The sequence below is a fragment of the Eupeodes corollae genome, chromosome 2 (assembly GCF_945859685.1).
Source record: "Eupeodes corollae chromosome 2, idEupCoro1.1, whole genome shotgun sequence".
NCBI lineage: Eukaryota > Metazoa > Arthropoda > Insecta > Diptera > Syrphidae > Eupeodes > Eupeodes corollae.
In genome coordinates this window covers 121088300-121099493 of record NC_079148.1, presented here as the reverse complement: position 1 = coordinate 121099493, position 11194 = coordinate 121088300, and the positions used below count along the sequence as shown (strand labels likewise).

At 31.6% G+C, this 11194-nt stretch overlaps 1 protein-coding gene across 1 annotated transcript; it reads right to left on the bottom strand.

The window, feature by feature from the left end:
- Positions 1–3637: 3637 nt before the first annotated feature.
- LOC129945220 (homeobox-like protein HDP1) lies at positions 3638–4198 on the bottom strand. Its single transcript, XM_056054879.1, has 2 exons — positions 4190–4198; positions 3638–4015 (listed from the first exon to the last, which is right to left on the bottom strand). The coding sequence occupies exons 1-2, from the start codon at positions 4196–4198 to the stop codon at positions 3638–3640; spliced, it is 387 nt and encodes a 128-aa protein (XP_055910854.1).
- Positions 4199–11194: the final 6996 nt, after the last annotated feature.

Here is an 11194-nt window from a genome sequence, read left to right as displayed (position 1 = left end):
TTGACAATTTCGTAATAAAACTTGTCCGAGGTCATATTGCAAGAGTTATGTCTTCGACCAACAATTCAATTTTCGGGGCGTTCTATCCGAACGACGAGTATTTTGAAAGTGCACGCTTGAGCGGGTTCATTCCACCAGAGACAAATGCGGTCAATGCGGTCTGATACAGGATAGATTGGCAGTTCCATTAATCTACCACGTCAGACGAAGAACCGTATATAGGCGACTCCTATACTCCTATGTGTCCGAACGGGACCGAACTGATAGGGTGAAGCAGAAGAACCAGTTTTGGTGGCTTCAATCGGCACTTGATATTGGGTATAGTCGGGATGGGGTTTTAAGCCTTGGCTGGCTTACATACTTGTTTTATAGTTTTAGGGTTTAGTTTTAAGTAGAATAGGCATGGTGGCACAACAAAAAATACAAAAAAAAAATACAAACAAAATATGGAATATAAAAAAAACATAAAAAAATACAATAAATATAAAAACAAAAGACGTTAGATTTACTCCTGTGGTTGTTCTAGGTTTAAGAAGGTTATAGGCAGAATAGATAGTTTAAGTTAGCTTTAAGTTTTATTTAAGGACCTAATGTTTAGAAGTTTTTAAGTAAAAAATAAAAAGGATATTGATGTTAGTTTTTTAAATTTTCTAATGAATACAAAAATAAATAAAATTGAATTGAAGTTAAAATAGATCTTAGGGCCGAAAGGCATAAGCATTAAGTATTATTGTTTAACTTAGAGTGTCCGTATGGGACCATTAAGTTAGTTGTAAGTTACTTTAAGATAGGTTTTACATTGAATTAATAAAAATGAATTAAAAAAAAGTGCGTTGGACTGTCATGCAAGGGATCTGGGTTCAATCCCTGCCTGTGCCACCTTAATTTAAAAAAAAAATTAATTTTCGCGGGTACTGCCTCTTGCCAGGTATTGACAATTCCTTCAAGAGTAATTCTTGTCATGAAAAAGTGTTTTCTCAAATTAGCCGTTCGAATTCAGCCTAAAATTGTAGGTTCTTTCCATTTCTGACAACTGTACTCGCACATAGGAATGGTTGCGAGTTGTAAGTCACTAAGCCCTGATTTACAACGGACTGTTGCGCCACCCAATTTATTTTATTTTTAAGATAGTCGAGGGGACAAATTTTGTTTTCAATTTTTTTGATTGATAAAAACCGTTAATTTGATTATTTCAAAAAATATAATTAATTGGTATCACGTAACAATATATTATATAAAATTTAGTCTCTTGCGTTTTTGGATCATGAGATATTTAGGGTTAACCAGAATTTTCACCTTTTTTTTTAAACTGCAATGGTAAAAAAACCACCAACGCAATTTTCTTGAGAGCTCTTTCTTTTTATCTGTATAACAAAATTTATTTGAAGTTGATATCTCTTCTGGTTCTTGAGCTATGGAGGACGATAAAAACATGGCGAACATACGGACGTACGAACGTACGGACGTACATACACACGCACGCACAGACATCTTTCTAAAAATCTTTTATTTCGACTCTAGGGACCTTGAAACGTCGAGAAATGTCAAAATTTTCAATTTGACAAATCGGACCTATTACAATAACTTCTTTTGGGAAGTTAATAACAAAAAGTTGCTTCAGTATCACTCATTTATTAAGATAATGAAAATTGATTTCATAAATTAAGGTTTTTGTATGTTTTTAAATCTATTTTAAATATGGGTTATTTACTGATGTTTATATACAGCATTTGTTTTCTAAACATTTATGTTTACTTTTTATTTAATCTCTCATAATATAATCATTGCGAGACGATAAAAACATTAAAAGAATTCCGTTTATCAACATTGATCTTTGCAATTCTTGGAAAAATGTTACTACTTCATATAATTTGAGTCATTGTAATTATTTAACTACTAAATGATATAACTTTTCCGAAAATGTGGTCTACTTAGGCGTATACGCACTTTTTTTATAAAATGTCTCAAAAGTCTCAAAATTTTGTTTTGAAACTCTTTTAATAGAAATTAAATATTTCGTTCTGTGAATTTCCTTACAAAACCATCTTATCTTTAATTATTTTTTGTATTTCTTACTTTTCTATTATTATTTTATCCTTGAATTAAAATACATACAACGACATCAAACATTATCATTGCCATTGTCATCATCTCATTTCCTGATTAAATTTACCTTTGAGGTTTCGAGTAGGTTTGCTTATTTTTCTTTCTACTTTTTGAATTTTCAACGCCCTTTTGGTTTTGGTTTTGTTTTGTGTTTTGCTTTTTCTGTAGAAATAGAACTTTAAGTCCTCCTCTTCCATCCGCATTTTGCTAATTCGCATAATTTATTTATTTAACTTTTTTTTCTTCTCTTTTCTTTTCTTGTATTTTTCAATTCCTTTGGCGTGTGTCTAAGGTTCCTTTTGTTATTGGATAATTCGCTTTGTGATCTACTTCAAGCAGAAACACAAATAAATTTCCCTTTTTCCTTGAAGCTCCTGCTGCTGATTCTAAAAGCTTGATGTTGGATGTTGAGTTAAGGTGCGATGTCTGATGGCTGATGGGTGTCCTCTTGTTGCATGGGTTCTGTTTATTTTGTCATATTATTATTCTTGTCTCTTTCTCTTGAAATAATTATTTCATTCAATTTAATCTTTTACCTGTATTTTACCTTTTTGCATCAACTCTCCTTCTGCCTCTCCTTCTACCTCTCCTCGCCTTTTTACGTTCCATCTTAGATGGATGTTGATGGGAAACTTTAGAAGAATGGAAGGTGTTTTCCAGAAATCATCCTTGCATAAGACGACAATAAGAACATAAAGCAATAATAATATATAAGACCAACAAGACGACAACTAAGGAGGAGGAACCGGAAATGAAAAGAACAGTTCTTACCTTGAGATGATGCGTTGTGTGCCGTTGTGACGTCGAGTTAATGTGACATAAGTGCACATTTTATCTCAAAACTCACTGAAAGAAGAAATGACGACGACTGTGTCATTAAATTTTATTGCATTTTCAATTAAGCGGTAGACTTTTTCTTGTTGTGTTCCATAAAATATAATGTAAGATGTTGTGGAGAACAGAGAATAAGGAAGGAAGGAAGTATCTTAAAAAGGATGCACTTTACGGGCATTAATCAATTTTCTATTGAATGCGATACAAGTAGAGATACAAAAAAATTGACAACCACTTGTACAATATTTCATGTAACTTATTATATCAATTAACGGCACCCCATTGTTCCTTCATTGCCGGATTTTGGTGTTATGAATGCCTTAAGCCCTGGACACAAGACAAAAATGGTCTTCGTTTAGTTACTTATATTTTTTTCAATATCGTATGAAAATTTGTTGTGTTTCGTTAGTTTCAGTAGTTTTGTTGGTAATGTTGGTCTCGTTGGTCTCTTTAGTCTCGTTGGTCTCTTAGTCTCGTTAGTCTTGTTAGTCTTGTTAGTCTTGTTAGTCTTGTTAGCCTCGTTAGTCTCGTTTGTCTTGTTAGTCTTTTTAGTCTCGTTAGTCTCGTTGGTCTCTTTAGTCTCGTTAGTCTCGTTAGTCTCGTTAGTCTCGTTAGTCTCGTTAATCTCGTTAGTCTCGTTAGCATCTATAGTCTCGTTAGTCTTGTTAGTATCGTTAGTCTAGTTAGTCTCTTTAGTCTAATTATTCTCTTTAGTCTCGTTGGCTTCGTTAGTCTCGTTAGTTTCGTTAGTCTCGTTAGTCTCGTTGGTCTCTTTAGTCTCGTTGGTCTCGTTGATCTCGTTGATCTCGTTGGTGTCGTTAGACTGGTTAGTCTCGCTAGTCTCGTTAGTTTCATTGGTCTCGTTAGTCTCGTTGATCTCGTTGATCTTGTTAGTCTCGTTGGTCTCTTTAGTCTCATTGATCTCGTTGATCTGGTTGGTCTGGTTGATCTTGTTGGTCGTGTTGGTCTCGTTGGTCTTATTGGCCTTGTTGGTCTCGTTTTCTTCTTTAGTTTCGTTGGCCTTGTTGATCTCACTGATCTCGCTGATCTCATTGATTTCCCCGATCTTTCTAATCTTGTTAGAATCGTTGATTTTTCAAGGTTCTACTTGTTTGCTGATCTCGTGAGACTGGTTGAATTGTAAGAATGTAGAATTGTTGGATTGAAATGTAGAATTTAACATAGCATGGGTGTCGTAATATGACTTTTTGTCAATTTAAACTGAATTCATTAAAAAGTTACACCTTACAATCGCCATGTTAGATTTCCATTCGTTAAATTTTTCAATATGCATAGCACACACATTTTTGGCCCTGTTTACCTTTTTTCATAAAGTCCGTCAATTTTGTGGTTGGATGTCATCATTGTTAAAATAATAAATGGCTTTATGAATATTCCTCCCATTTGATATGAAGCTTCCCATACAATAAGGACCCCCCGCATCACTTGTTCTTCAATACCATCATCTTAATCTTCCTTCCAGCAATTAACCATCATCCCAGTGTTGATCGAAATTATCGAAACGATTATTATTCAATTATAAGGCATCGTATCGATTATAAGGGTAAATTGTTGCAAATTGGAGTGTCGTCATCTAGTCGTCCTTGTTTTCGTCCTGTATATTTGTTGGTTTTGGTTCTACGTATCCTGGTGGTGATGATTATGATGATGGTGGCGCCCTCTCTGTTGGATGAGAGCTTTGAGTTGTTTGCTGTGTGTCTTAATTTTTTTTTATGACACCAACAGATGCTGCAGACAGATTATTGCCCAATTATGATGCCAAAGTTAAGAAGCACCCAAGTCAGGATCTTTATTGGTAGATATATATATATAGATGAATTTTGTCTTCTAGTTTATAGCTTGTGTTTGATTACAACTTCCTTCTTACAGTCACCATCTCCCTCCTTCCACTGACACTTCTTGTGTTTTTGTTTTTGTTAACCTATAATAGCTGGATAGGAGTGGGATGTATTTATAGATGAAGTTTATTTCATGTCATGACGATAGTAGTTGTTATCCTTGTGGTCTTTTGTTGACATCAAGTGATGTACATAAGCTTATCGCTAATTTGTTCTATTGTTTGTGCTAATAATATCATGCTATATTTTAGATATAACCTTATAGATTATGGTGACGGTATGCTTTAAATAGAAGTAAATTGGATTAATCAAAAGTCAATGAGATATTTTGTTGATAGGATGCGTTATAAGGGCAGTAATATGTATGGTAGTTATTTGTGGATGAAAAGTACCCAGATACAAATATTTAATCAAATAAAACACATTTTTTTGAAGTTTTTAAATAATCGGCACGATTTTTCAATGTAAATGTTGCCATAAATCTCAAGAACGAATATAGATATCGGCTTCAAATCAATTTTGTTTTACGTATGAAAACATCAAAATGTGCTCTAATAAGGGCTTTTATAAAATTATCTGTGTAAAGTAAAAGTTTAACAAAATATTGGTAAGAAAAGTTTTAAGTCAATAATTATCTTTGTTTCATAATACTTGAAACGAAAACTATTTCTTATTAACTTCCCATAGTTAGTTATTGTAATGGGTCCGATTTGTCAAATTGAACATTTTGAAATTTCTCGACGTTTCAAGGTACTTAGAGTCGAAATAAAAGCTTTTTAGAAAGATGTCTGTGCGTGCGTGTGTACGTACGTTCGTAGGTCCGTAAGTTCGCATTTTTGTCGTCCTTACATCAGGAAGCGGAAGAGATATTGACTTCAAATAAAATTTTGTATAAAGATAATCAAGCAGAATAATGCAAAAAGGGCTATCAAGAAAATTGCGTGGGTTGTTTTTTTCACCATAGCAGTTTAAAAAAAGGTGAAAATTGTGGTTAACCCTAAATATCTCATGAATAAATAACGCTAGAGACTTGAACTAAATTTTTTGTAATACGTATATTGTAACGTGATACCTAGCAAATATATTTTTTGAAAAAAAAATCCAATTATCGGTTTTTTTATAAATCAAAAAAATTGAAAAAAAAAAATGCTGTCACCTCGAAAATTTTACGAATACAAAATGCTTTTATCTCCAAAATAATGTTGTGCAATAAAGAATAACGTTTTTATCATCTGGAAAGATTTTGGGAAAAATCGAATTGACGGTTTTTTTATAAAAAAAATATTACTGAAAGTTGGTAAAAATTGAATTACGACTTAAATATCTTCTGAAAAATTCAACTTTATGGCTTCCCAAGTATTTTTTCTTAAAAGAAATATTGTTGTCAACATTCGGTGAAATCTTGAGAAGAATCGAATTGATAGTTTTTTTTTTACAAAAAAAAAATAAAAACATAAACATAAAAATTAATAAAAGTTGGTAAAAATTGATATTCGACTCAAATATCTCCCAGCTAATTTCAACTTGCAAGAAATACTGATTTCAACATTCGGACACATTTTGAGAAAAATGGAATTGACAGTTTTTTGACAAAAAATTAAACCCTAAACAAAAAAATTAATAAAAGTTGGTAAAAATTTACTTACGATTTAAAAAGCTTCAAAAAATGGAAAACATTGTTCTCGATATTCAGTAGTTTTTTTTGTAAAAATTAAACAGTCGGTTTTTTCATAAAAAATATGCAAATTTGGCAAAAATTGATGTCGGTATTGATATCGGTATTAATATCTCGCAATTTAAATTCAATTTTTTAAAATTTAAGAAATACTACCAAAATTGTTAAAAATTTGTTTTCGACTAAAAATCTATTTAAAAACTAGATTTTCAAACTAAACTATTTTTTGATATGAAAAATATTGTTGGTAATTTTAAAATTTGTAAAAATAATTCAACTAACAACTTTTTTAACCCAACACGAAAACTTACAAACTTTGCAGCAAGACAAATCGACAGACGGGATAGGAAGTTATAAGTGTGGTTCCAAGACTATTTTTAAGTTTAGGTTCTTATTTCTTTAAAAAATTGACTCTTCAATGTTTCCCAATGTTTCATTGTTTTATCGTTATTTTTATAAACAAAGCTCTAGCGAAATAGCCAGTCCTTAAACCTTAAACAATTTAACCCGTACTGCTAGGAATGCCAATCAGTTTCTTTAGCCGCACTACGTGAATGTGGAATACTTTACCTGACTCAATATTATATATATTATAAGGGTATTTATAACCCCTTTAGTGCGCTTACAATAAAAAAAAATTCTAGGCCTGCAGTTAATTTTTTTTTTTTGGAATTTATACCAATTTGTTATGACGTAACAATATATAATAATATACAAATTAAATGAAGTCACTAGCAATATTGGTTCAAAATATGTTTGATGTAAAAAATGTTTACAATTTTTTTAAAAATGGGTATTTTGAAAGTTGTTCCTGCATCTTTAAGCGTTATTATCAGTAAAACAAAAGTTATTTGAAGTAAATATTTCTGCAAGGTCTTAGATAAAGTTGATGAAAAAGTTAACCGAACGCACGTACACAAGCATACACATACATCTCTCTGTTAATTTTAATAAGATGGGTTTTTAAAAAAGAAAAATACTCTTAATATCTCACGAATCAATAATTCTAGCAGATTCAATAAAATTTTATTTTTTCTAAAAAAAATCAATAACAACAAATAAACTGGAAAAAATATTTGTCAATTCAACTTTTTTTAGAAAAAAATGACACCAAGAAAATTATCAAAAATAATATTTTCCATATCTAGAAAAATGTTAAAGAAAATCAGTCACTCTTTCAAAAAATAAGAACTTACGAAAAAACTACTAAACAATGGTAAAAAATGGCTTCTCACACAAATATCTTGAGAACAAAGACAGATATTGACTTTGAATTAATTTTACCTTATACAAAATATTGTTGCTAAATTTGGTATATTTAAAAAATTGAATTAACAGTGATTTTAATATTGTTTTGAATATCTGGACAGAAAACTTTAATTTTGAACCGATACATTTTGAAGTTCTTTAAATGACAAATGATTATAAAAAAATCATCTTTTGCAGTCTTTAAGTTGATTCGTGTTCGATTTTTTTTTCATTTTTAAGACCAAAACTTACAGTAGTCCTTATAAAATTTTGTTGGTTAAAATCTAAACTTAAATTATAAACTTTCCATAAGAAGTTATTGTAATCGGTTCGTTTTGTCGAATTGAAAATTTTTACATTTCTCGACGTTTCAAGGTCCCTAGAGTCGAAGTAAAAGATTTTTAGAAAAATGTTTGTGCGTGCGTGTGTACGTACGTTCGTAGGTCCGTACGTCCGGTCTGCACCGCTTGTGGTTTTTGCCATAGCAATTTAAAAAAAGGTGAACATTTTGGATAACCCTAAATATCTCATGATCGATCAAATGACGCTGAAGACTAGAATTAAATTTGCTATTATAAATTGTAACGTATTACTAAACCAGTATACTTGTGGAAAAAATCCAATGAAGTTTTCTTTTTTTAGTCAAAAAAACTGAAATAAAATTTTTCATATCGAAAGTTTTAAGAATAAAAATGATTTCATCCCCAAAACAATTTTGTACTATGAATGATAACGTTTTTAACATCTATTACAATTTTGAGAAAAATCGAATTGACAGCTTTTTTTACAAAAAATAAAAACCTAAAAAAAAACAATACTGTTATAGAATAAAAATGATTTCATCCCCAAAACAATTTTGTACTATGAATGATAACGTTTTTAACATCTATTACAATTTTGAGAAAAATCGAATTGACAGCTTTTTTTACCAAAAATAAAAACCTAAAAAAAAAAACAATACTAAAACTTGGTAAAAATTTACTTTCGACTCAAATAGCTTTTCAAAAATTAAAAATATTGGCTTCAAACTTATTTTATTTCACAGAAAATATTGTTTTCGATATTCAGTAATTTTTATATAATAATCCAACAGTCCGTTTTTTCATAAAAAAAAATTTACAAAAAATAGTACGAAAATTTGATAAAAATTGATGTTCGGTTCTTGATTTTTTTCAAATTGTAAAAATTTAAGAAATGCTACTAAAATTGGTAAAAATTTGTTTTCAACTAAAAATCTTTTTAACAAAACTAGGTTTTTAACCTAAACTATTTCTTTATAAGAAAAATATTGCTGGTAATTTTAAAATGATGAACTTTTTTTACCCGACACGAAAACCTACAAACTTTTAAGCAAGAAAAATCGACAGACGGGATGGGAAGTTATTCGATTCGTTAGCTACTGTTCTTTAGCGTATTTTCACGAACGACTCATTTGTCAACAACAACGAATTGGTAGTGAAAGTACAGCGTGCATTCAGGGCCACTTACAACAACTCCCAAAAATACGGAAAGAGTAAGAGTCGCTGATCTACAAAGTCCAGGACGCTCGGTGCGCAAACAAGCTCAGGTTTTACAAATTAATTGTTCTTTCATTGGACGAATTGTCAAGTGTGAGTTGAACTTCCATCCTTATAAGTTGACATTTTTTTAACAGTTGAAACTCACTGATAATTACTAACGTTCAGAATTTGCATTAGAGATGCTCTCGTTATTTGAAGTGAATAACGATATTCTGTTATTTATGAGTGGTGAAGCGCATATTCACCTCGACGGTTTTGTAAAAAAGCAAAATTTTGGTTATTATGCTGCAGAAAGCCCTTAAAGCCTCCACGAGCGACAGTTGTTGACTGTTTAATGTGCAGTTTAAAAAAAAAGATATCATTTGTCCTTACTTTTTTGAGGACCAAGGATCTATGATGATCCACGGATCCATGGTCAATAGTGCCCATTACATTGAAATGGTTAAAAAAATTTCAAAATCGGAGTTGCATAGAAGAAGGCAATTTATGAACCAGTCGAATGTCTGGTTTCAACAAGATGGAGCACCTCCTCACACTGCGATCGCCACAATAAATATCCTACATTGACATTTAAATAAACTTTTTTACAGGTATATTTTAATTTTTTTTTAAAATATGTTCTATTTTGAAATCACTCTTTGGATACAGTCTTGATTTTTGGAAACACTCTATTAAGAAATAAGCAGTCCTAGAAATTAAGCTAACCGATTTTCTTGTTCCTTAATACTAATCCATGCGAATAAAAAAACGAAACAAAAATTAAATAGAAGATGCCACTTCTAAAACGTGGTATATCTTACACATTTTAATTAATTTCATTCATTAATTTAAGTGCTGACATCCCTTCTGTTATTGTTGCTGAATGACAAAAACTGCTGAATGTATCCTTTTTTTCATATACCAATTACTACACTTGCATCATTATATATATTTTATTGTAAGTTTGAGAATACATTCAACTAAGTTGAGCAAAAAAACATCTATTTTTCACCTTGCAAGAAAAGCGTATTGTATTTTGAAATGTTTCCGTGACTTGTCAGTTTTGTGAAATTGGTTTCCTTGATTTTCTTTCTACTCCGCACAATAAAGCTTCCGTATAGAAAACCCTGACACATGTTTTGACATTGAGTATTTTATGCAGACGATATTGTCCCCTCTGACACGCACCAATAAATTAGACACATTCTGGTTAGGAACGTTGTATATGGGTGTAGAGCTAAAATAGGTTTATGCCATTTCTAACCCTCAATCACCATTACCCAGGTGTAGAGATAGAAATTGCAGAGAACTTATATGGACAAAAATAATGAATTCGAGAATCGTGACCTCTTCAATTGATTATCCCAAAAAAAAAAATAGAAATCAAGACTAAATTCCAAACCGTTTTACGACCCCCAAAAGTGCAAACTCATCAGTGTATACCTTTATCTTCTACTGCTGCCTCCTGCTGTGCTCTTCCTGAGGACTCATTAGCTTACTAGATATATAAACCCCCGCTGCACTGGCTGATGATGGTTATATACCTAGAGTTAACCAAGGTTCAGTTTTGTGTTTAATCAAAGTTAAGAAAGTTCTACCTCGTCATGGTTGTGTATAGTATATTTATACCTAAGAACGGATAGGGAAAGTTTCTGTCATTTTTAAGCGTAATTACTCCTGGCACTAGTTGGCACCGTCATGTAGCAGGAACAACATGCATGTCTACTGCCACACTGCCGTACCGCACCGACATCCTTATATGTTATAGGAGCTGATCCGTTGCATTATTATCTCTCTTTCTCGTAGCGTATAAACTTTATACTTTCTCGAGGGTTAAATTCCTCTGCTGACACCACCGCAGCGGATTGCCTCGACCAGGATACCTCCAATAACAACAAAAACAACTAACTTGAAAAAGACAACAACAAAACAACAACAACAACGACGACGACGATGACGACGACGACGACGAA